This window comes from Syngnathoides biaculeatus, chromosome 22 (genome assembly GCF_019802595.1).
Source record: "Syngnathoides biaculeatus isolate LvHL_M chromosome 22, ASM1980259v1, whole genome shotgun sequence".
NCBI classification, from domain to species: Eukaryota; Metazoa; Chordata; class Actinopteri; order Syngnathiformes; family Syngnathidae; genus Syngnathoides; species Syngnathoides biaculeatus.
Genome location: NC_084661.1, coordinates 5,176,840 through 5,204,249, shown reverse-complemented (window position 1 = coordinate 5,204,249; position 27,410 = coordinate 5,176,840). Strand labels below are relative to the sequence as shown.

General features: G+C 44.1%; 1 protein-coding gene across 21 annotated transcripts in view; it reads right to left on the bottom strand.

The window, feature by feature from the left end:
- Positions 1-25,266, bottom strand: part of galk1 (galactokinase 1) — a 70,590-nt gene extending 45,324 nt beyond the window's left edge. For 10 of the 21 annotated variants that reach the window (XR_009793589.1, XR_009793591.1, XR_009793590.1 and 7 more), the window contains exons 1-4: positions 25,092-25,266; positions 21,766-21,955; positions 10,700-10,819; positions 9,328-9,393 (exon numbers count right to left, since the gene is read on the bottom strand). Coding sequence is in view for 18 of the 21 variants with exons in the window: in XM_061810213.1 (XP_061666197.1) it covers positions 9,328-9,393; positions 10,700-10,819; positions 21,766-21,955; positions 25,092-25,256 (541 nt within the window). In the remaining 3 variants the exon portion in view is untranslated. Of the gene's footprint in view, positions 1-1,103; positions 1,269-7,212; positions 9,301-9,327; positions 9,394-9,769; positions 9,859-10,699; positions 10,820-15,504; positions 15,671-21,765; positions 21,956-22,829; positions 22,891-24,786; positions 24,880-25,091 lie in introns of those variants that run through there. The other 11 variants (XM_061810214.1, XM_061810219.1, XM_061810228.1 and 8 more) reach the window with 10 other exon arrangements.
- Positions 25,267-27,410: the final 2,144 nt, after the last annotated feature.

The following is a 27,410-nucleotide window of genomic DNA, read 5'->3' as shown; positions in this document are numbered from 1 at the left end:
TTAAATGCCTTTTTAATTAAAATGCAGTGGTATCTCTACTTGTGAAATTTCAGAAGTAATTTCATAATGTGAATTTTTCATTAAGAGGTGCTCTTCAGATGTAAATAGCCTAATCTTTTCCAAGCCCCACACCAAAAATAAATTTAAAAAAGCATTCCAAGTACATAATGTAAAAAGAAGAAGAAAAATTATGTTCATTTACCTTTGGCGTTGGACAGCTATGCGAAGAGTGAGCGAGAAGCAAAAGGCATTGTGGGGGACAGAGGAGGAGGAAAATTAGATGGAAAAAGATGACACGCTGTGATGACCCCTAACGGAACAAGCCGAAAGGTAAAGAAGAAGACAGCGGTTGGGGGGTTAACGAATGTAACCTCTGCGAGTACCAAGGAAATTATGAATTATGATAAAGTCGATCAGCATTAAATGCTCATTATCAGCCAATAACGATTCCACTGGTCAGATGGGCGTCGGGTTGGATTAGGTACTAATTTTGTACAATCTGACGATTGTAATGCTATACTCATGACCATGGACCAGTTGGTTCTGTGATGGTTTGTTTCTGAGCATCTCCGGAAGAAATGAAGCAGGTCTACTTGAAGAATATGCACAAAAAGTAAAAAGAAAAAATGGAAACACAAGTTGTTCTTCACATATTTGATGGAAGAATGCAAACAGTTTCTCTTCCTGCCTTTTTCATGGACCCACTGGGAAATCAGAGAGTTCATACTTTGCAAGAAGAATGACTAAATTTTATCAGCAACGTCTCTGTTCTGAACTGTGTGGTTCAAACAAAGGAAAGGAAGGGAGGGGCTGGCTGAAGCTGCCCCACAGCTTGGGAGATATTAGCCAGGAGGAACAGAGCCAAGAGACCAAGAAAACTAGAGAGGGAGCAGGCGGAAGTCAAGGGGTTAAAAAGCTTGGGGGCCAGCGACTCAAAATAAGTCTCCAATTTGAAAAGAAAATGGGTTTAAAAAAAAAAAAATCACATATGAATAAGATACTGGCAGTCTTTTACTTTTTACTCATAGATCAAAAATAAAAAATTATCATCCAACGCCGCTGAGGACTGAGGTGGGGGGTTGTGCGTGTGCATGTATGATTACCGAGAGACAATATTGTCCGGACATTGAGTACAAGTCCGTTAAATGGCACCCCTTTTACGTCCTGAAGGAGCAAACTGGACCCATCATCACAGCATCCCATCAGATGCTAACGCTGCGGTCACTCTCTCCTGCTGAACATCATCAATGAAAAGCAGCGGGCCCACCCTGAAGACGATCACATTAATTTTAACAGGACAGACAAAGACTGTACTCCCGAAGTTCCACCAGCATCTCAAATATCCAACAAGAGGTGGAAAAAATTTAGACCATTCCAACATCAAGCATGGCTACAGAACCACACCCCTCCCCTACATTTGTGAGTCAGACTAGATTTCCCTTCTGCTTATCCCTTCCTAAACAACCCTGAGATGCAGATGTCGCACTCACAATCACGCCTAGGGGCAATTTAGAGTATCCAATTAATGTTGCATGTTTTTGGGATGTAGGACGAAACTAGAGTGCCCAGAGGAAACCCACGTAGGCACGGGGAGAACATGCAAACTCCACACAGAGAGGGCTGGGATTGAACCCGGGTCCTCAGAACTGTGAAGCCAACAGTTCCCAGCTGTGCCACTGTGCCGCTGACATTCATTCATTCATTCAACTTTACTTTTGGCACATGAACTAATTGTTCAATACAACACCAGACATTATTTCGGACTGTTTGGCTTTATATCAAAACAGTTCTCTAAGTCTTGTAGTCGAACCCGTAAACTGACATTAATGACAGAAACATCAAGGCATACATTGAGAATATTCCAGGAGGTTTGTTTGTTACAAACGTGGAATTTCAATATACACAGGCAGGGTCTCTAACTACGACTTGGAGTGATGGTGTTCCATTGTTCAGCAATCATAATCACTTTTTCCCCCATTTGGCTGTGCAATTTATGAGGTTTTATTGGTTTAGATGATGTAAAGCTGGTTTCCTGTGTCTTATGAAAGCAGCCTGGTTGAATTTCAGGAGGCAGGAATGCAACATTTCATCAGTTCTTTGGGACAACCGGGCCATATTCACTTCAGTACAATACACAATATGGGCTGCATAACTTTACTGCTGTGGGAATTTCACTAAATTGATCAGAAAATTATTTATCTACTGGAAACAGTTTGCAATGGCTCTTCGCCACCTCACCAATGGTCATTTAAAACAGGATTTAGTGAGGCAAATACTGCCCATGTTAGGCATGGTGATGAATCAAAATTGGTTGTGTCAAAAGAATCCTGATAAAAGTTGCAGTGAGCTGGCTCACTCTGGCGTGTGTGAACGTAACTAATGGTTTAGTGTTTTTTTTATCCCCAACTGTCCAGCCACTGCTGCAAAAGCAGGCGCTCCCTCTCGTACCACTGGTGCTGCTTGGCACCACATTGATCCATATTAATGCAATATACAGTTGAGGTGTCAATGTTCAATATGTCCTGTCATCTACATTAGTTATCTCATCTGGTCAATATGTCCTGCTAGCCACATTAGATATGGCATCTGGTCAATATGTCCTGCTATCAACATTAGTTATCGCAGCTAGCTAGCGGCTTTCTTCATCAATGCACAAATCATAAGAATATTGGTACTTGTTCCAGAACTGTGGAATACAAAAATAATCAGAATAATATTCCCCGCAAAACAGTCCTGTTTTCTGGTGAAACATATGATTTTCAATTTTGGACACGTTAGCCTGTCAAAGCCTGGCACATAGATGGTAAAAGGCGAGATTTGCTTATTTTAGAGTAGTGTTCATCACTTCTCAGTTCCAACTAACACCGCTGGCTACCATTTATGTGAAAAGGAGAGCCGAGTACGTAAGTCTTCCTCCGGAAGTCTTCCACCTGGGCCAAGTACCTATTGGACATAGGCAGAACTGGCAAGGACTCTGAGGAGGTTTAGCCCTAAGACGTGTGGCATCAAGGCCAACCGGCGTGTGGGTACGCCAAGAACCACACTCCCAGCTATGGGCAAATAGCTCTACTGGCTGATGGAATCTAGGTTGAGAAGAAGGCTGAGGGAGTAAACCCTGACAGAAAATCCAGAGCTGGAGTCCTGACAGCGGCTCAACGCAGAATTCAGTCCGTTCCGACAACCCCTGCGACGGTACAGGAACCACATATCCTGGCATCTGCCTTGCGATGAATCATTCTGGTGATGTGGAGAGGGGGGACCTACTGTGTGGGTAAAAGTCTATTCTCCGAGGCACTTGCACACTTTAGAGGACACTTCAGTTTCACTGTATCATTGTAGGAATAATTGTGAGCATAATTATCATACATCTGCTTCCAATAAAGAAATGCTCTGCTCTGCTCTATATAACGTGGCAGGCTCTTAGCAAGAGATAGCAAAAACAAAAATGTCTAATCATCAGAACTGTTAGAACTGCTGCCTGTTAAAGAAATGATGACCACACATGTATTCAGCAATCTTCCACACATGCACACGCACATGAACAAACATGTACACTTTGCTTCCAACTGTTTTGCTTGCCGTCTCCTTTTTGTAACATCCATGTAAATAAGGGGCGTCTTAAAATTGAATAAATAGAGGTGCTGAGGAGAGGATAATCAGAGAGTACAGTGGTGAATTGTACGAGACAGTTCCTCTCCTCTCTCCTCGCGAGACTTGAACTGGTGTCTTTGCTTCCTTTTTTGTCCTGTTTAATGAATGTCTGATTGGTGAACCTGACAATCATGTTGACCAAACACAGGAAGCTGCAGTCTACCGGTTAGAAGTCCTCTTCTTGATTGGCATAGACTTAGACCCCAAGGGTTGCTTCTGATCGTCGAAGAGGCCATCGCGCCTCAATGGGTAGCTACCACCCGCCTCAAGCTGGGCAGCCCCCAGCCAGTAAGCTGCTGCCTCGCCATGGTCCGTTAACCTCAATTTCTGCATGGGGTTTAGGGTGAAAAAGTTTTCTGCCCTAAAGCTGGGTCCATGGCACAGTCGAACAATGACATTGGGTTCTCAGTCAATCTTCAAGACAAAACAGCTGTCATCGAATGCGAGCTAAGCAGGCTGCAGATCGACATTGTTGTCCTTTAAGAAACCAGACTCTCTCGATCAGGCTCAGTGAGCAAAAAGGACTTCACTTTCTTCTGGCAGGACAAGTCACCAGTCAATACCAGGGAACAATGTGTTGGTTTTGCAGTCAGAAACAGCCTGCTGGGATCCATCATCCCACCAACAGAGGGAACAGAGAGAATCCTGTTCATGCAGCTCCACGCCGCAGCTGGACCAGTCACTCATGAGTATTTGAGCACCGACCCTCACTTCCTCCACAGACATAAAAGACAAATTCTATGACGACCTCAGCTCTGCCATCAGAAACATTTTTGACATACACTCGCTCTTCATCCTTGAATATTTAAACGTCAGAGTTGGGGCTGACCAATTTGGCTCTCCTGTCTGGGTCACTTTGGTGTTGGACGTATGAATAGAAATGGACAGTCTGATCGAACTCTGCATCACAAACACCGTTTCCAACACTAAGCCACAACATCGAGTCTCCTGGAGACACCCCAGGTCCAGGCACTGGAACCAACGTGATCTGGTTCTCATCAGACTTAGCAGCCTACCATGTGTCAAGCTCAACCGAAGCTACCAGAATGCTGACTGTGATACGGACCACTCAGTGTGCAGCATGGTGAAACTGCAGATCAGAAGAATCAGTCACTCATTGAAAACTGGCAGACAACGAATCATCACCAGCAACACAAGAAATCCAACTAAAGTAGCAAAATTTGCCGCAACCCAAGAAAAGTGCCTAGCACAGAAACAAAAGCCCAGGAAAGATGCGAATACCCGAGGGACGTCATGTACACCTCATTAATGTTGGCGTTCGGAAAGCATATAAACAAATCAGCAGACTGGTTTGAAATTTACGCTGTGGCTATAAGACCTGCAGTTGAACCAAAGACGGCTGCAAGGTCTACCTTTAAAACTAGCCCTAGCTAACGGAACTTGCTGACCCTATGGGAACCACGCAGCAAAGTCCAGCAGATTACACGCTGGTGTGCCAATGACAATTGGCTTCTGCTCTGCTCAAAGATCCAGACTGCAGCTGACATTAGCAACATCAAAGGGATGTATGATGGCATCAAAAAAGCTCTTGGACCGACAAAAAAGAAAACAGCCCCTCTGAAATCCTATTCTGGTAACATTCTCAAGACCCGGGCCAAACAAATGGAACGTTAGGTTGGGCAATACTCTGAGCTCTATACCAGGGAGAACATTGTCTCAGAAGATGCTCTCAACATTGAGTGTCTGCGAATGCTAGAGTTAATGCTCAAAGAACTGAAACTGCAAAACCGCCCTGGACTCCCTCACCACTGGCAAGCCCCGAGGAAATATGCTCTGCTAGCGGAGGTCCTGAAGTTCTGGCTGAAGAGCTGCACCATCCTTTCTGCCTGTGCGGGAGAGAGGGTGAAGTATCATAAGACATGAGGGATGCAAACATTGTCACCTTATACCAGAATATAGGTGACACGTGTGACTGAGGCAACTGCCGTGGCATCTCCCTCCTGAGAATTGTTGGGAAGCTGTTTGCTAAAGTTCCACTGAAGAGACTCCAGTTGCTTGCAGAGAGAATCTACCCTAATCAGTGTGGCCTCCATGCAAAAAGGTCCACCATCGACCTGGTCTTCTCCCTCAGACAGCTGCAGAACAAATGCAGAAAGCAAAGACTGACACATTTCATAGCCTTCATAGACCTGACAACCGCTTTCAGTACAGTTGTCAGGGATGGCCTCTTCAAGAACCTGCCAAAAGTAGAGTGGCCGCTCAGGCTGCTGAACATCACCAAATCCTTCCATGACGGCAAGACTGGCACCGTTGTCTTTGACAGTTGAATCTCAGACAGTTTCAAGAGTAGTATGAAATAGGGCTGGGTCCTAGCTCCAACATTGTTCGGAATATTTTTCACCATCTTGCTGAAGCACGCCTTCGGATCAGTCATTGAGCTTATCTATCTTCAAACTAGATCAGATGGCAAGTGCTATAACCTATCCTGGTTCAAGGCCAAATCCAAGGTCGAGTAGAAATGCCTTTGTAATCTCCTTTTTGTGGACGACACAGCAATCACAATCCATACACCAGAGGATCTTCAATTGCTCATGGGCCTCCTCAGCCAGACATGCGAGCCATTTGGGTTAACAACCAGCATGACTTTGAGTACCTAGGCTCTACTATTCTCTCTCTTTAGACACAGAGCTAGACAGACGCATCGGCAAAGTTATTACTACACTGGCTAGACTCAACAAGAGAGTTTGGACAAACGCAAAGTCGAAAGAAAGGCCTGTGTCGTGAGCACTCTGTTCTATGGAAACGAGGTATGGACAGTGAGAGCCAAACACAAACAAAAGCTTAAAGCCTTCCACATACACGGTCTTCCCCGCATCCTGGGCATCACCTGGCAGGATATGGTGACAAACACCCTTCAAATTGGACACCTGAGAGGCCACTGCCTCTGACCGACTGGTCTGGAGACGAGCAGTGACAGAGGCGCTGTCAAACTTTGACGGGACCCTTGCTCGACTGTCGGAGTCAAAGAAACAAAGAAGAAGGGCTTCAACACAGGCAGATAGACCAGCAACTCCACTCATTTGTTCTGGATGCAGGAGAGACTGCCATTCTCGAATAGGCCTGAGCAGCCATACCAGACTATGTCTTGAACTCCAGCGTGCAAGCTCATAATCTCCCGAGACTTGGATGCCAAAGATAAGAAATCAAGTCAAATCAGACTAAGCCTCTCCTGTTTCAGGTCAGTCTGGATAATCAAAATTATTTAATTTTGTTAAATGTCACAAAAATGAGATGGAATTCTTTGAGAATTTTATATTTTCTTTGAGGTAAAAAGTTTACATCCACAAAAAGTACTTTGTCATTCAACAAAATGGGGAAACCCAGATGATGAGCTCATCGCTTTTGAAGCTCCTGATTGGTGAACTGAAAACATTTGTGTTAATTGACCCCACAACCGGGTGATGTATTTGAGGCCACACCTCAAACACTCTGCTTCATTGTTTAAAATCATAGGGAAATCAAGAGAAATCGTCCAGGAAATCAGAGAAAGAATCGTGGATGTACTGTTCTCTTCATGTGTTTTACTTCCAAAGTACTAACATGAATAAATAGGCAGCCAAACTCCTTTTCAAGAGCCAGGAAGTGAGCGTGCTTGCTTCTTTAATGACTTCTTAACAGGTCAAGTCGGGTGACACAATGAAAATGGAGTGAAACTAGAAAAAAGAAATACAAAACATACTAAATAGACTGCAATGTCAAATCAGCATGGAGTATAAACATCTTCCATTAGTATATGAATTAAACATTCACATTCAGTAAGTCTAAGCACAAACAGCAACAGCATTGCTGCTAGCTATCTCATGAGAATGAACACAACATGTAAAGTTACTAAATCAGTGCAGTTCACAAATATGCACGAAGATACTGTTAAAATTACTAACAATACTTCTGAAACATGTAAAGAACATAAATTACTCACAGCCATTGCTTTCTGACGGATTCATGCACAGGAATAAGCTGATTTCAACGTGCTACATCTTTCAACTGTTGACATGCTTTTTACCGTTTTTCGCTCTGCTCAGCGCTTCCTACTTCCTGTATTCTAGTTTCAAAATAAAAGCTCAGCAATGCACTCTCAAAATTAACAACACAAACAGATCTTTTCTAATAAAATCAATCTTCTTAACATATTAAACACTTGGGGCAGAACAGTGGAACTCCATGAGACTGGCTCATCATGGGTCCAATTTCCAGATACTTGAAGGTGCAATGTTCATCTGTTCATATAAGTACAGCAGTGTTTAAAATAATACCATTCCAACCAGATTAATCCACATTTTCATTGGTACATGTCAAGTGACCAGTTGGTGCAGGAGACCCATCCATTCATCAACCCATCCATCCATTTTCTGCGCCACTTATCCTCACGAGGGTTGCGGGAGTGCTGGGGCTTATCCCAGCTGTCATCGGGCAGGAGGCAAGGTGCAACCTGAACTGGTTGCCAGTCAATTGCAGGGCACATGGAGACAGACAACAGTCACACTAACAATCACACCTAAGGGAAATTTAGTCTAAAATTAGTGGATGTTTTTGGGATGGAGTGCCAAGAGAAAACCCGCGCAGGCACACTGAGAACATGCAAACTCCACACAGGCGGGGGTGGGATTTAAACCCCGGTTCTCAGAACTGTGAGGCCAACGCTCTACAGCTGCGCCACTGTGCAGCACAGCAAGACTCAGCATTCGTGATACGCACACTGTTAAAGTTGTGCAAATGGATAATTTGTTGAAAGGGTTTTGTTAAAAAAAAAAAGCAGTGTGGCATTCAATCATTGAGGTCATTAATTTTGCGAAAAACAGGTGAATCAGGTGGCCCCTTTTTAAGGATGAAGCACCACCTATTGCATCTTGCATTTCTCCTCGAAAGCCTGAGGAGAATGGGTCGTTAAACACATTGGTCAGAAGAAGAAAAGTTATATTGGAGAGGAGAAACCTTATAAAGAGGGGCAAAAAAAATATAAAGGCTCTTCAGCTAAGATGATCTCTATTGCCTTAAAATGGAGAACAAAACCAGAGACGTGGCAGAATATGGAAGACAACCATCAAAATGGATCGCAGAATAAGCAGAATGGCAAATACTCAGCTAATGATCAGCTCCAGGATGATCAAAGACAGTCTGGAGTACCATGACATACCTGTAAGTACCATAATAATAAGGAAACATGTGTGTGAAGCAAATCTATTGACAAGAATCACCCGCAAAGCCCCTTTGTTAGGAAAAGGCGTGACCAGAAGAGGCTACAATTTGCCAAAAAACACAGAGACCAAGGTCTGTCTCCCAGAAATGAACGTGTTTTGGTCCAAAATGTCTGAATGAACCCCAGAAACAAAGCTTAAGACCTTGTGAAGATGCCGGATGAAACTGGTAAGAAAGGGTTAAGGGTTAAGAAAGGGTGATTATCCACACTGAAACGAGTCCCGCACTGACATGGGCTGAAAGGGCCGCTGACTGAGAATGAAGCCATGACTTGTAGACTTGTAACGTAACATGAAAAAGACATTACAGTATGCAAAAAGACACCAAAACAAAGATCTAACTTCGGGAGTTATTATGTCCTGTGTTCTAATGAAACCAAAGTGTAGGTGTGGAGGCAAAATCACCAACGTTACATCTGGAGGAAAAAGGGGGATGCTTGTAGACCTGAGAACACCATACCAAATGTGAAGCGTGGGGGTGGGAGCATCATGTTGTGGGGGTGTTTTGCTGCAGCAGGAACTGGAGCTGTTCATAAAATAGACGACATCATGAAAAAAAGAACATTACATGGAGGTATTAAGGCTGTGGTTCCCAAAGTCAACCTGGGCCCGGACCCGCAGTGAGTCGTTCAAAAAGTTCCCGGACCCCCAACCTCAACTTTCGCCAATAATGTAGTGCTGGACAAAGCTATGCCATTCTGGTATAACAAAATATTACTCATCTGGGCTGGGCTCAAAATACGATAGATAGGATGTGAGACATAGCGAGACAGAAGAAAACCCCCACTTTGGGAACCACTGTATTAAGGCAACATACAGGAAACAAAATCTTGGGCTGAAATATATCTTCCAAATGCACAATGACGTTAAACATACAGTGAAGAAAATAAGTATTTGAACACCCTGCTATATTGCAAGTTCTTCCACTTAGAAATCATCGAGGGGTCTGAAATTTTCATCTTAGGTGCATGTCCACTGTGAGAGAGATAACCTAAAAAGAAAAATCCAGAAATCACAGTTTATTACTTTTTAACGATTAATTTGTGTTCTTTCGCTGCAAATAAGTATTTCAACACCTATCCCCTATAATTCTGACCCACATTTTTAAAAGAAAATATTGTGGTACCTCTACCCACGAACATCTCTAGTCACGAAAAAGTCAGGTTACAAAACAGCTCATCGGAGAAATATTGTCTCTAGTTACGAAGGAAATTCAGGATACAAAAGGAAAAAATGGGCACTGGATTCACAGCCCCAAATTCCACCGAACGTTAACATCTTTTATTTTGGCGTGTTTGACGCGATAGAGCGGCTCTCACATTGGCTATCGCCATAGCATCATCCTGGCATCCCATTGGCAAGATCTGTCAATATTTACCCCTGATGCCTTACTTTTCCCTTGGACCCTCGACTGCCAACAAATTACGCTAGCACACATTGGAAGAGTACTACATTTTTGTGATTTTTTTTGTTTGTTTTCTCCAAGTTTACTCATCTTTCTTCACGAAGCTTTGGGTGAATTAAGAGGTGTGCGTGCATACATTCGTACATATGTTTTCTCTAAGATGTCACGATGCCTTTGGCTTGTAACTCACCCTTAGCATAGTAACTCCAATAATTTTTATTATTCGTTACATTATGTACTTTGAATGCTTATGTTTGGCTGTGTGTGTGTGTGTGTGTGTGTGTGTGTGTCACTGGGAACAGATTAGGCTATTTACATGTAAAATGAGCTTCTACTTACGAAAAACTCACATTACAAACGACTTCCGGAATCAATTAATTTCATAAGTGGAGGTACCACTCTATTCTTAATCATTTTGAACTCTGACCTGGCCTGAGTTGCTGTAGAAATGTGTAAAATGCCACTTCCAAAGAGGCCGAGCTGGACAGACCTGAACCAAGTGGTACACTGGACACCACCACAGCTCTGAACCCAGGAAGGGGAAGTGCTGAGGAGTAGAAGACAGAAGACAGTTATTGCAGAATATTTAGTAATATGATAAAAATAATTCAGCAACGGCAAAAGAAAAATGCTGCCAATAAAAATGATGCAATCATACAAATCATGCAGACAAACAAAACCACAAGCATAAAAGCACGCGCACACAAATCCCCAAAACAAATATGAGAGAAATGCTGTCTGTTCACATCACACATTCTACGTCCGCAAGGCCACAAGAAGGTACAACCTCGAGAACAGACGTGTTCTATATGACAGAAGCATCACAGATATGTATCAAACATGCAAACACCAAAAACATGAAAAAGCTTACAAAAATAAAACAACAACATTGTAATGGCTATGGAGGATTGTTTTCTCTTTTCTTTTAAAATAAATTCAGCAATCTGGAAGATGGAAGATTACAGTTGGGTAAAATAAACATCTTTTCCTTTCGGCTTGTTCCGTTAGGGTTCGCCACAGCATGTCATTTTTTCCACCGAAGCCCATCTCGTCCATCTTCTTCTCTAACACCCACTGTCCTCATGTCCTCCCTCACAACATCCATCAACCTTCTCTTTGGGCTTCCGCTCGCTCTTTTGTAGCTCCATCCTCAGCACCCTTCTACCAAAATACCCAGTCTCCCGTCTCTGAACATGTCCAAACCATTTAAGTCTGCTCTCTCTAACCTTGTCTCCAAAACATCCAACTTTCGCTGTCCCTTTAATGAGCTTGTTTCTAATCCTATCCAACCTGTTCACTCCAAGCGAGAACCTCAGCATCTTCATTTCTGCTGCCTCCAGTTATGATTCCTGTTGTTTCTTCAGTGCCACCGCCTTTAATCTGTAGATAATGGCCGGCCTCACCACTGTTTTCTAAACTTTGTCCTTCATTCTAGCGGAGAATCTTCGGTCACATAGAACACGAGACACCTTCTGCCAAGTGTTCCACCCCGCTTGGACCCGTTTCTTCACTTCTATATCATACGCTCCATTGCTCTGAATTGTTGACCCAAAGTATTTGATGTCGTCCACCCTTGCTCTCTCTTCTCTGGAGCATCACTCCTCCTCCTCCACCCCTCATATTCATCCACATATAATCTGTTTTACATCAGATAATCTTCATTCCTTTCCTTTCCAGTGCGTGCCTCCATCTTTCTAATTGTTCCTCTGCCTGCTCCCTGCTTCACTGCAGATCACAATCTGCGAACATCATAGTCCAAGGGGATTCCAGTCTAACCTCATCTGTCAGCCTATCCATAACTACCGCAAACAAGAAGGGGCTCAGCACGGATCCCTGTGATGCAGTCCCACCGCCACCTTAAATTCTTCTGACACACCAATGATACACTACACTGCTGTTCTGCTGCCCTCATACATGTCCTGGACGATTTTAAGATATTTCTAAGCCACACCAGACTTGCGCAGGCAGTACCACAGTTCCCCTCTTGGTTCTCTGTCATAGGCTCCTTCTCTGTACTTTTCCATGAGCATCCTCAAGGCAAATAATGCATCTGTGGTACTCTTTCTAGGCATGAAACCATACTGTTGTTCGCAGATACTTCTGTCCTGAGTCTAGCCTCCACTACTCTTTTCCATAACTTCATTATGTGGCTCATCATCTTTATTTCTCTATAGTTTCCATACCGTTGAACATCGCCTTTGTTCTTAAAAATGGGGACGAGCACACTTTTCCGCCATTCTTCTGGCATCTTCTCTCCTGCTAGTATTCTATTGAATAAGTTGGTCAAAAACTCAAAAGCCATCTCTCCAAATTGCTTCCATTCCTCCACTGGTATTTCATCAGGACCAACTGTCTTTCAATTTTTCCATTCTGTTCAGTGCCTTTCTAACTTCCCTCCTACTACTAATTGCCACTTTCTGGTCATTCACGCTTGCCTCTTCTACTCTACCTTTGCTCCCATTTTCTTCATTCATTAACTTCTCAAAGTACTCTTTCCATCTGCTTAGCACACTACTGCCACTAGTCACCACCTCTACCTTTGCCCTATGTTGCATCTCAATATATTCTTTATGCCTTTCCTCAATCCTTTCCATGTCCCACTTCTTCGCTAATGTCTTTCCTTGGATAACTTCCTGTATTTTCGGGTTCCACCACCAAGTCTCCTTCTCCCCTTTCCAACCGGAAGGCACCACAAGTACTCTGCTGCCTGCCTGTCTTAGTACCTTGGCATTAGGATTGCAGTCTTCCGGGAGCTCTTCCTGTCCTTATTGAGCCTGTCTCACCTCTTTCTGAAAGGCCACACAACATTCTTCCTTCCTCATCTTCCACCACCTGATTCTCTGCTCTAGCTTTGTCTTCTTAATCTTCCTACACACCACCATCCTATGCTGTCGAGCGACATTTTTTCCCACCACAACCTTACAATCAGTAACCTCCTTCAGAATACATCGTCTGCACAAAAAAAAAAAAAAACACTGGAGTGCTCCTACCTCCACTCTTGCAGGTCACTCTATGTTCCTGTCTCTTCTGGAAGAAGGTGTTCACCACTGCCAATTCCATCCTTTTTGCGAAGTCCATCACCATCTGAACCTCAAAGTTCCTTTGCTGAATGCCCTACTTACCCATCACTTCTTCATCGCCCCTGTTTCCTTCACCAACGTGTCCATTGAAATCTGCACTAATTACAATTCTCTCTCTCTCTCTCTCTCTCTCTCTCTCTCTCTCTCTCTCTGATGCTCAGGACTACTTCGTCTAGTTCCTTCCAAAACTTCTCTTTCAACTCAAGGTTACATCTTACTTGTGGGGCATAGCCACTAATCACATTACACACAATACCCCCAATTTCAAATTTCAGCCTCATCTGATACTCTTTTCAACAAGACACATTCTTAGCCAGCGCTTCCTTTGAAGTCCAGTCTAACCTCACCTGTCAGCAGCTGTCCATTGCCACAGCAAACAGGAAGGGGGCTCAGAGCTGATCCCTGATGCAGTCCCACCTCCACCTTGAATTCTTCTGTCACACCTAAGGCACACCTCACCATTGTTCTGCTGTCATCATACATGTCCTGTACTATTTTAACATACTTCTCTGCCACACCAGACTTACGCATGCAGTACCACAGTTCCTCTCTTGGTACTCTGTCATAGGCTTTCTCTAGATCCACAAAGTCGCAACATAGCTCGTTCTGACCTTCTCTTTTCTCTCTTCCCCCTCTAACCCTCTCATTCACACATATTTTCTGTTTTACTTTAGATAATCTTCATTCCTCTCCTTTCCGATGCATGCCTCCATCTTTCCGATTGTTCCTCCACCTGCACCCTGCTTTCATTCCATATCACAATACCATTAGCGAACATCATAGTCCAAGGGGATTCCAGTCTAACCTCATCTGTTAGCAGCTGTCAATCGCCACAGCAAACAGGAAGGGGCTCAGAGCTGATCCCTGATGCAGTCCCACCTCCACCTTGAAGTCTTCTGTCACCCCTATGGCACACTTCACCACTGTTCTGCTGCCCCCTTCCATGTCCTGTAGTATTCTAACATATTTCTCCCCACACAAGACTTACAGTGAAGAAATTAAGTATTTGAACACACTGGTATATTGCAAGTTCTCCCACTTGGAAATCATGGAGGGGTCTGAAATTTTCATCGTAGGTGCATGTCCACTGTGAGAGAGAATCTAAAAAGAAAAATCCAGAAATCACAATGAATGATTTTTTAACGATTTAATTGTGTACAGTATTTTAACACCTGAGGAAAACCAATGCTGATATTTGGAACAGGAGCCTTTGTTTGAAATTACAGCGGTCAAACGTTTCCTGTAGTTGATCACCAGGTTTGCACACACTGCAGGAGGGATTTTGGCCCACTCCTCCATACGGATCTTCTCTAGATCATACAGGTTTCTGTCGCTGAGAAACACGGAGTTTCAGCTCCTCCAAATATTTTAGATTGGGTTAAGGTCTGAAGACTGGCTAGACCACGCCAGAACATTGATATGCTTCTTATGGAGCCACTCCTTGGTTTTCCAGGCTGTGTGCTTCGGGTCATTCTCATATTGAAAGACCTAGCCATAGCCCATCTTGAATGGTCTGACTGAGGGAAAGAGATTGTTACCCAAAATCTCACAATACATCATGTCATCCTATCCATGTGCAGAGAAACACCTCAGAAGCATGATGCTACCACCCCTATGCTTCTTAGTAGGGATGGTGTTTTTGGGATGGAACTCATCATTCGTCTTCCTCCAAACACGGTGAGTGGAATTATGACCAAAAAGTTCAATTTTGGTCTCATCTGACCACAAAACCTTCTCCCATGACTCCTCTGTATCATCCAAATAGTCATTGGCAAACTTAAGATGGGCCTTGACATGTGCTGGTTTAAGCAGGGGAACCTTCTGTGCCATGCATGATTTCAAACCATGACGTCTTAGTGTATTACGGAGGCCCCGTACCTCAGTGGTTCGAGCACTGGTTTGGTAAACCAGGGGTTGTGGGTTCGTATCCCACTGGGGCCTGAGAAGGGTTGCTTCAGGAAGGGCATCCGGCGTAAAAATTGTGCCAAACATGTATGCGTTCATCTGAGATGATACGCTGTGGCGACCCCGAAAGGAACAAGCCGAAAGGAAAACGTCTTAGTGTATTACCAACAGTCACCTTGAAAATGGTGCCAGCTCCTTTCAGGTCATTGACCAAGTCCTGTCGTGTAGTCCTGGGCTGATTCCTCACCTTTCTCAGGATCATTGAGACCCCACGAGGTGATATCTTGTATGGGGTTCCACTCTGATTGAGATTGCGATTGGCTGGCAACCAGTTCAGGGTGTTCCCCGCCTCGTGGCTGTTGGCAGCTGAGATAGGCTCCAGCAATCCCCGCAACTCTTGTGAGGATAAGCAGCTAAGAAAATGGATGATGGAAAAGTGAGCTTAATGGTAGTTAATTTTTTTTTTAAATTCCACACACATACACAAGTATATAGTCTGGAACATCAGTTTGAATACTTGTGGATTGTTTAAATCGGACTTTGACAACAAAAATCAGCGTCACCTTGGCTGATATAGTCCAGTCTTCTGGGAGCTCCTCCTATCCATCCAGAGCCTGTCTCACTTCTTTACGAAAGGTGGCACAACATTCTTCCTTTCTCAGCTTCCACCACGTGGTTCTCTGCTCTACCTTTACCTTGTTGATCTTCCTACCCAGCACCAGAGTCATCCTACACACCAGCATCCTATGCTGTCAAGCTCCACTCTCCCCTTCTACTACCTTACAGTCAGTCACCTCCATTCAGATTTAATCGTCTGCACAAAATATAATCCACCTCTGTGCTTCTACCTCCGCTCTATGTCCCTGCCTCTTTTGGAAAATACTGTTCACGACTTCCATTTTCATCCATTTTGCAAAGTCCACCACCTAAGTTCCTTTCCTGGATGCGTACTTATCCATCACTTCTTCGTCGCCCACGTTTCCTTCACCAACATGTCCATTACATTCTGCACCAATCACAACTCTCTCTGTGTCTAGGATGCTCAGAAACATTTCATCTAGTTCCTACCAGAATTTCTCTATCAACTCTAGGTCACATCCTCCCTCTGGGGCATAGGCGCTAACCACATTATAAATAACCCTCTATTTCAAGTTTCACCCTCATCACTCCATCTGATATTCCTTTCACCTCCAAGACATTGTTAGCCAGCTCTTCCTTTAAAATAACCCCTGCTCAATTTCTCTTCCTATCTACTACATGGTAAAATCATTTAAACCCTGCTCCGAACTTACTACCTTTCCACCTACTCTCTTTGATGCACAATATATCAACCTTTCTCCTTATCATCATGTCAACCAACTCCTGGGCTTTTCGTGTCATAGTCCACACACTAAGTCCCTACACTCAGTTGTATGCTCTGTGCATGACTCTTCTTCTGCCAACGAATCCACTTTCCTCCTCTTCTTTGTCTTCGACCCACAGGAGCTGAATTTCAACCCTAACCCTAACGGTGCGGAGCATGGGCGTTGTTAACCTGGGCCATGACCGATCCGGTATAGTATTCTTTTGATGAACACTCAGATATGTTTTGCACAGTTTTACGCTGGATGCCCTTCCTGACGCAACCCTCTGCATTTATCCGGGCTTGGGACGGGCTTACAGATTGTACTGGTTTGTGCCCCCATAGGGCATAATGAAAAAATGTTATTGCTAAAAAAAAAAGTTATCACAAACACAACAGTAACATATAGTACATATGTGAGGCATTCACCAGTGTGGATGAGACAATGCAAACAATAAGGATATGGGTGGGACAAGTTGCTGTGTGACATTTCGTTGATGCGTGGCCAATCTGCTCACGGGATGAAGCCATTCGCGCCGGGAACCAATCAAAATTATTATTATTATTTTTGTTTTGGTTCATTGGTCCACATGTTGCACTGGGGATGTTGCCTTGTATCAATGCACTTTGTTTCAATCCCCCTCATGTAATATACAGTGCCTTGTGAAATTATTTGGCCCCCTTGAACTTTTCAACCTTTTGCCACATTTCAGGCTTCAAACATAAAAATCTAAAATTAAAACCTTTGTCAAGTATCAACAACAAGTGGGACATAATCGTGAAGTGGAACGTACTTTATGGGATATTTTATGCTTCTTTAACAAATAAAAAACAGAAAAGTTGGGCATGCAATATTATTCGGCCCCTTTACTTTCAGGGCAGCAAACTCACTCCAGAAGGATCTCTGAATGATCCAATGTTGTCTGATGATGAAAAATAGAATCCACCTGTGTGTAATCAAGTCTCCATATAAATGCACCTACTCTATGGTAGTCTCAGGGTTCTGTTTAAAGTGCAGAGATCATCATGAAGACCAAGGAACACACCAGGCGGGTCCGAGATACTGATGTGGAGAAGTTTAAAGCTGGATTTGGATACAAAAAGATTTCCCAAGCTTTAAACATCTCAAGGAGCACTGTGCAAGCAATCATATTGAAATGGAAGGAGTATAAGACCACTGCAAATCTACCAAGACCCGGCTGTCCGTCTAAACTTTCACCTCAAACAAGGAGAAGACTGATCAGAGATGCAGCCAAGAGGCCCATGATCAATCTGAATGAACTGCAGAGATGTACAACAGAGGTAGGAGAGTCTGACAACAATCGGTCATACGCTGCACATACTGGCCTCTATGGAAGAGTGGCAAGAAGAAAGCCATTTGTCAAAGATATCCATAAAAAGACTTTAAAAGTTTTCCACAATCTACCTGGGAGACACATCAAACATGTGGTAGAAGGTGCTCTGGTCAGATGAAAGCAAAATCAAACTTTTACGCCAAAATAGAAAACAATACGTTTGGCGTAAAAGCAACACACCATCTACACTGTCAAACATGGTGGTGGCAGCCTCATGCTTTGCGGCTGCTTTTCTTCAGCAGGGAGAGGGAAGATGGTTAAAATTGATGGGAAGTTGAATGGAGCCAAATACAGGACCATTCTGGAAAAAAACCTGTTGGAGTCTGCAAAAGACCTGACACTGGGATGGAGATTTATCTTCCAACAGGACGATGATACAAAACATAAAGCCAAATCAACAATGGAATGGTTCACAAATAAAAAGGTACCCAGGTGTTATAATAGCCAAGTCAAAGTCCAGACCTGAATCCAATCTAGAGTCTCTGGGCAGAGCTCAAGACTGCTGTTCACAAAGGCTCTCCATCCAACTTCACTGAGCTCAAGCTGTTTTGCAAGGAAGAAAGGTGCTGGAGGGTATGTTAACCAGGACAACCCAACAACATCCACAGCCTTTAGGAACTCTGGGCAAATCTCATACACGTTACCTTGCCACCGAGGAGCTTTTTAACCCGGCTCAGAGAACCCACACTCTGCTTCCTCATGTAAAGGCATGTCAGTGGAATTGAGGAGGTATTAAAAGTATTCTCCCCAACAACTCACAATGTCCTGAGTCAGGGTCAGCAGCACCCCATCCTCATTATACATTGTGTTGAGAGTGCACTGTTTCCCATTCCAGACACAACGAATAGTGGAAAAGAACCTCCTCTCAGCCATCTGGAAGTCTTTCTCCATAGCGTCACTGCACTCCCCTCAAAGCTGCATTCTGCTTGGCCAGCCGGTACCCATCAGCTGCATCAGGTGTCCCACAGGCCAGAAATGCCTGATGGGACTACTCCTTCAGCTTGACGGCACCCCTCACTGTTGGTGTCCACCAGCGGGTTCAGGGATTTCTGCCACGAGAGGCACCGACCACCTTACGACCAAAGCTCCTGTCTTCCGCTTCAGCACTGGAGGCGTGGAACATGGTCCACTTGGACTCAAAGTCCTTTGTATACCCCGAACATCAGCAAAGTTCTTTCAGAGGTGGGATTTGAAACTCTGACAGGGGATTCTGCCAGACGTTCTCAGCAGACCCTCATGTCACTTATGGGCCTGACACATCAGACCGGAATATTCGCCCACCAGCTGAGCAACTCACCACTTGGTGGTGACTAGCTAACAGCTCCTCTCCTCTCTTCACCTGAGTGTCCAAGACGTGGTTGCAGGTCCAATGACACAACCACAAAGTCGATAATTGAACTGTGACATAGGGTGTCCTGGTGCCCAGTGCACAATGTGGACACCCTTATGCTTTCACATGGTGTTCATTATGGACAATCCGTGATGAGCATAGAACTCCAGTCACAGACCACCTCTCGGGTTCTGATCAGGGAGGTCTTTCTTCCCAATTGCGGCCTTCCAGGTCTCAGTGTCATTGCCCATGTTCCCCCAGTAGAACGACTGAGCCCTCAGCGGGAACATTCTCCAGCAAACAACAGTCAGGACCTGTCCCCCCACCCGAAGGCGGAGAGACACTACCATCTCGTCCACCGGGTTGAACCCCAGTGTACAGCCGGAGTGAGGGGGTGGGAGCTCAATAAATATACCCACAGCTGACCGGCGCCTCTCACAGTGGGCAACTCCAGATTGGAACAGAGTCCAACCCCCCTCAAGAGGATTGGTACCAGAGCCCAACCGATGTGTGGATACAAGTCTAGTTGTAACTTTTCAACTTCACACACCAGCTTGGGCTCCATCCCTTCCAGAGAGGTGACATCCTACGTCCCAAGATCCAGCCTTTATAGATGAGGATGGAATCACCAAGTTCCCTGCCCTCAGCCACCGCCCACCTCACACTGTACTGACCCCTATGGCCCCTCCCACAGGCGGTGAGCCAATGGGAAGGGGGACCCATATTACTGTTTCTGGTTGTGCCCAACCAAGCCCCATGTGTGCAGGCCTGGGCACCAGGTGGTCACCTTCAAGCCCCACCTCCAGCCCTATATCCAGTGACCCGCATCTGAAAAAGGGAAAGATGATCCAAAATGTGTTTTCATCATGGGGGTTTATACAGCCATACTTTGTCTGGTCGCTCACTGAGGAACTTGTTGCCGTGGGTGACCCGACCAGGGCTCCTAAGATCATTGGGACATTGTGTTATGTGTGTCTATATTGTTACTTTGGTTATTCATTCTTTATACTTCTCTTTATTTTCATTTCTTATGTATTTTATTACTGAAGACTATTTTACTTTTTTTGCACTTTCATTATTTCCTTAAATATGACCTTATACATGTATTCAACAGATAGTGTTGTCCATTTGCTAATCAGACAAGGACGTGTTGTGGAGACGGTGGTGGTCCTTGATCTTTGTACACAGAAAACCGGCTGGTGCCATCCTCCTCTCCCAGGCGTTGCCGTGGAGACAAACGACACCAGATAAGGAGTGGAAAGTTACCATCCCGCCCCAGGACCAGACTGCAGGGGGGCAGCCACTTCTACCCTGGACCCATAGTCTTCTTCCTTGGCTATCCTGCCAGAAGACACACGTCTCGTGTGCGGCAGATACCTAGATAAGACCTGGACGTCTGTATTGCACATTCCTTTGTATAAATCCATTTGCTGTTAACTTTTTCTAATCATTGGTCATATCTTCCTTGACTCGTGAACACGCGTAGGGTACAAACTCGCAAATCCCTACATTACTTACGCACTTTATTAAGTTATTATGACGCAGGTCTTTTGTTACGTTCTGAGAGAAGGATTCCATTACGTCGTCAGACGAAGATCTCTGGAATGTTCGGGAAGTGCCTATTTAGAGGGGAAATCCAGTGTTTTGCATGAGCAGTGCATCCAATAGGTCAAGACGGAGGGATACTTTCAGACGGATTTGAACCTGTGGCTGAAATTAATGTTGAATATTCGGATGGTTCTTCGGGCGGAATGACACAGAGTCCGACTACTTGGAGGCCTGCGCACGACACAAGTGCATAAACAAAGGGCCCTGGGAGCTCCGGGCCGCCAGCCGCAGATGGTTCTTCGGATGGGAATGACGTTGAGTCTGACGAGCGAGCTCCGGCGGCGGGCCGTGAGCAGAGCTTCCAGGCGGCAGAGGCCGTTAGCCCCAGACGCCGAAGCTAGGCTAAAGGCCTCCGTCGCTGCCAAAGCTCGGCTAAAGGCCTGCTGAAGGCAGGTCGCGAGCTCCGGCGGTGGGCCGCGAGCCAAGCTTCGACGTCTGGGGAGGCCGTTAGCAGAGTTTTATAATTAAAGATTTAACTAAATACCCATTTTCGTCTCAAATGTGCAAAAGAAAAATCCTGTTTACACATTTTAAACATTAAGGTACCCACATAAACATACATGCCCCTGCCTAATTTGCGTTTCACTTTTCGCGGGTGTTTCTGGCCCAATTAACTGTGAAAAACAAGGGATGACTATTTTATTTTTTTTTATGTCTAGACAAGCATCTCAATTAGTTTCCATTTTCATTATTCTGTTAGAGGATTCTTTTTAAATGGAAATAACCATTGCCAATGTAGTCACATTTGCGTATGTTTTATTGCGTGAGCAGTATCTACCGTATATCTGCTCCATATTGCGTGGCTTTCGATAGCATATGTTGTGAATTGGCTGTACATAAATTAATGACTTTCGGGGAGAGAAGGTGGGTTACCTCTGTAGTGATGCATAATGCCCCTCAGATAGTTCGCCCAATGTGGTAACCCTGGAAACGATGGGAATCCCTCATTTGGCAGACTCAAGTCCACCTTCTTTGGCTCATCAGCTAGCTCACTTGCAGTGACGATGATAGCCTCCTGACCAGACGAGGCACTTCCAACCACCACAGTGACCAGGGATAGTGCCTGGGTCAAACACATACAATTTTGGTCACACAACAATTTTCGTCTCTGTCACTTGGACACTATCTAGCTACTGTCTATAACTATCCATCTAGCCACATTCTTAGCTCCATATCTTCACGAGGGTCGCGGAAGTGCTGGAGCCAATGCTTGCTGTCATCGGGCAGGAGGCAGTGTAGAATGCACCTTGAAGTGGTTGTCAGCTAATCACAGGGCACATGGACATAGACAACAGTCACACTCACAATCACACCTAGGGGAAATTTGGAGTGTTTTTGGGGATGTGGGAGGAAACCGGAGTGCCAAGAGAACACCCACGCAGGCACAGGGAGATCATGCAAACTCCACACAGGGAGAGCCAGGATTAAACCCGGGTCCTCGGAACTGTGAGACCAATGCTTTACAGCTGCTCCACCGTGCCACCCTGGATTTAATTAACTACAGAAAAAACGTCATCATTTCTCCATTTTTATCCATACAGCACATAAATTTCTTCAAAGATTTCATTTCCTTATCATCACAGTTGTGTTTTAGTCAAAGATGAAAACAAACCAAAATAAATATTGAGGAAGCATAGTGGGTATTTATAATTATAATTCAAATGTTCTCAATGAAGATTTTACATCTTGCACGTCTCATTGTGAATAGTTCCTTATAAACAGAAATGTTTCTTGTTCTTTGTTCTTGTTGTTATTTTGTGCCTTGTTCTTTGTTCTGAATGTCGTACCAGAGCAGCAGTGAGTTCTGGAGAAAACTTCCTTGTGTGTTGTTCACACACTTAGCCATTAATTGTAATTCTGATTCTGAAATGATTTGTGTAGATTTGCAAGCTTGGTTGTTTTCATTGCTTACATCATTTGGAAATTTCATTCCTCACCTCATCAACATGATCACGCTACAGATGAGACTTCATTGCCGTCATAAAAAAGAGGTCAGCTGGAGACGCACACTTGACCATGAGAGAAGGCAAAAAAGAGCAGAGTGATGTGAAGAACAGGTCGCAAGGCATACCTACCACAGCCCAATTGAATCAGAATTTTTAACTGAATCGCTACAGATGATTCATCATGGACAGCAGAAAGACCATGGTTCATGGGCCTCCCAGAACTAATAGCATTCATTGATATCTCCCTGTTAAGATCAGTGATCAAATTTCCATCACTGTGTGACGCATGGTCAGCAAGATTGGGACAACCACTGAATGCACGTCTTTAATCGGGCACACGCTGACGTATAGGAGAGAATGGTGGACTTCCTGGAGGACCTAACTTTAACCCTGCTCACTCACATGTGGGAGTCAAGAAAGTAAATTAGGACCACCTTGTCTGGCAACAACCTTCTACATTTGGTAAAGGGAAAAGAGCAACGAGCCATGTGAACTTTCAGTGCAAGACCAATCGCACCACTCTGTGCCTTTTGTTGACTGCTAGAAATACACATGTAGCAAATACAGAAAAGAGATGCCATGACAGTGCCAAGTATGTTCAGATTATGCATTAGGCTGAAGAAATCACTTCATCCACATGCTGCACAGATTTCTGTTTGTATTTTTTACTCGAATAAATTACAAGATTTTTTTTTCATCTTGTGTTTCAATAAATGAATAAATGAAGAACAAACTGTCGACCTCGTACTAAGAAGACAGTGAAAATGTTTTTGTTTTGGTCATCATCCTCCTCTCCCAGGTGTTGCCGTGGAGACGAACGACACCAGATAAGTAGTGGAAAGTTACCATCCCAGCCCAGGACCAGACTGGGGGTGGGCAGCCACTTTTACCATGGACCCATACATATAAAAACTTCGTGCTACTGGGCAGCTTTTTTCTTCTTCTTTGGCTATCCTGCCAGAAGACACACGTCTCGTGTGCAGCAGATACCTAGATAAGACCCGGAGGTCTGTATTGCACATTCCTTTAAATTAAAATCCATTTGCTGTTAAATTTTTTTAATCATTGGTCATATCTTCCTCAACTCGTGAACAAGCGTAAGGTCCAAACTTGCAAATCCCAACAGTATGGTGCTTAGTGATCATCAACGTGAACTCAGATAGTTACAAAAAATGTTTCATTATGTTGTGTTGTGCAATATCGGCTCATGCGGTTATGCAAGGCACACAAACATACATTTAGACATAAAGAATCCTCAATATACTTGTTACATTTTTGTAGTGGGTAGATTTTTGTGACTTGGTCATTCTATTTTATCATTGGTCATTCTAATCATTGTGCGTTACCCCCCACCCTGGTCGATTGGGAGACACTGGCTGCTTGACAAGTAAATCTTGGGGTATAAATGTCTGGGCACACCAGATGCACAGGATATTATATAGCATACTGTTCAGCATTATTTCTTACCAAGAAGTTGTTTGTTGTTCCAATGTCCATCCACCAATTATCTTAGCTGCTTATCCTCACAAGGGTGGAGGGCGTGTTGGAGCCTATCCTAGCAGTCAACGGGCAGGAGGCGGGGTACACCCTGAACTGCTTGCCAGCCAATCACAGGGGACATTTAGTCAAACACCCGCATTCACAATGACACCTAGGCGCAATTGAGAGTATCCAATTAATGTTGCATGTTTTTGGGATTTGGGAGGAAACCTGAGTGCCCGGAGGAAGCGCACGCAGGCACGGGGAGAACATGCAAACTCCTCACACAAACCCGGGACCTCAGAACTTTGAGGCCAACAGTTTCCAGCTGAACCATCGTTCCACCTTGTTGCAAGGTGACCGACCAACTAAATTTAAAAGATTGGATTTCACAAAAAAATAATTAATGGGGATCAAGCCCTGCAGAGTAGAGTTTATGCAAGCCGTCGAAAATCTCCTCTTTACCTACCTTCTCCTACCTACAGGCTTCCAAATTCAGTTCGGCCACGTCCGCCTGTTAACCTCCACTAGAGGACGCCACACTGTCAAATGACGTGTTCCGCTGCACAAATGTCACATTTCCGTCTCAACTTTGAGGAAACAAAGTTTTTTTTTTTTTTTTTTTCCCATCAAACAGTCAAGGTTTCGGGCTCATTTGAATTCGTTGAATGCTCTATCAAATGATATCTATTTTGATACTGAGGATTTTTTTCAACATTTAGTAACACACCTAGACTATCTCCACAAAATACAAACCAAAAAATAAATAAATACCATTGGAAGTACGTATCCCTGGTTGTAGTCCGTGTGGTCCCCAATAAGGTTGACCCTCCCCGGTGCACATGCTGCAATTTTAGGAGCCTCATCGTTGAACAACTTTTTGAACAAACAAGTAGCGTCCGAAACAAGCTGACCCAAACTTGGAACCAGACTGGCCATCAAGCTGAAGTTAGTTTTAGCTGTAACTTGTGCTACGTGGTGAAGGCTTAGGTACGGAGTTATGATGATTCTCACACAGTGTACAGCACCCGGGTAGAACACGCCCTACTGGTGCCTGATGGGGGAAAATGTGAACAATGACGTATATTAAAAACTGGACTGCGCCAATTACGTAGAATACAAACGAGACTACGCCGAGACCCCTTTCACGCGGTAATTCGTCTTCAACTTCCGGCCAGAGCAAAACATTGCTTTTGGTACTATTACACGTGAATGTTGACATCCTTTGATATCCTTACAATTGTACAGTGTGAAGTCCGCAGACTATTTTTTGTTCTACGTCATTTGACTGCGCACTCTCCATCCATCATTGGTCCCGCCCAATGACGTAGAATAAAAACTGGAAAACTGCGCAGGCCCCTTTCCATTGATTAAAAAAAAAAAAAAAGGCTGGATAGCACGTACATAACGAGCGGTGTGTCATTTGGTTGAAAACAGTTGGCCGCCATCTTGGTACTCCCAAAACGTCGAGAAGACTTTATTCACAGGTTGGATTTTGACGGGGTTTTCTCAAAGTTTGGAATGAAGAGTTAAAACTGGTCGTGTGAGCTTGACATTTTTTCAGTTCTGGTAACATGAAGGATTTTTAATTCGTCTTGGTGAGCCAAAAAAGGCTAAGTGCAAAGGAAAGACATATAACACTGTGACTACCAAGAAACCTTGCATATTACCCTGGGCCCGATTTCCGTGACATGTTCATTTTTCCCAAAATAGGCTGTGAAGCACTATCATCATAACAGCAAAAAAAACTAAACATTTTTTGTCATATAAACATTACATTTTAAGTGAATCAGTTAGATATATTTTTGGAACCAAGGACTCGCAATGGGAAAGAATATACATGCTAAACGCATTGTTCATTTGTTGTCTCTGCGACGTCCTATTTCAGACAGTACATTTAAACTTGTTTCCTCGTATTTGAAAATCTAACTCAATTTGCAGAGTTCTGTATTATGAAATTCATCAAAAAATGTGTTTTTACTGATGAAGTTTGGGAAAATATTTACATAAGATTTTTCGCGAAAAACAGTCGGCCTATAAATGTGACGCAGAGAGTGAACAGTGAACAACAACAACCATAAACAAAACTTTGTTCAAGTGAATTAAGCTCATCAAAAAATAAAAGAACCCTTTACAAACAAACTTTAACAGTATCAAATCTGACCCTCCTGACGCAACTCCTCTGCATCATAGCCGGGGGAGAGAAGCTTACAGGACCTGGTATTTCCAAGCGGTCTTCCATCCAAATACTAACCAGGGACAAACCCACTCAGTTTCCGAGATCTGATGAGATCAGGCGTTCTCAGGGTAACATGGCTGTAAACCTGTAGTAACACTTCTTCTTCTTTTCCTTTCGGCTTGTCCCATTAGGGGTCGCCACAGCGTGTCATCTTTTTCCATCTAAGACTATTTGGTGCATCTTTTTCTCTTAACACCCACTGTCCTCATGTCCTCCCTCACAACATCCATCAACCTTCTCTTTGGTCTTCCCCTCACTCTTTTGCCTGGAAGCTCCATCCTCAGCACCCTTCCACCAATATACTTAATCTCTCGCCTCTGAACATGTCCAAATCCTCGAAGTCTGCTCTCTCGAATATTGTCTCCAAAACATCCAACTTTGGCTGTCCCTCTAATGAATTTGTTTCTAATCCTATCCAACCTGTTCACTCCAAGCAAGAACCTTAGCATCTTCATTTCTGCTACCTCCAGTTCTGCTTCCTGTTTCTTCAGTGTACCGTCTCTAATCCGTACATCACGGCCAGCCTCACCACTCTTATAAACTTTGCCCTTCATCCTAGCGGAGACTCTTCTTTCGCGTAGAACACCAGACACCTTTTCCCAACTGTTCCACCTCGCTTGGACCCGTTACTTCACTTCTTTACCACACTCGCCATTGCTCTGCATTGTTGACCTCAAGTATTCGAAGTCATCCACCATCACTATCTCTTCTCCCTGGAGGTTGACTCCTCCCCCTCCGCCCTTCACATTCATGCACATATATTCTGTTTTACTTTGGCTTATCTTCATTCCTCTCCTTTCCAGTGCGTGCCTCCATCTTTCTAATTGTTCCTCCACCTGCTCCTGCTTTCACTG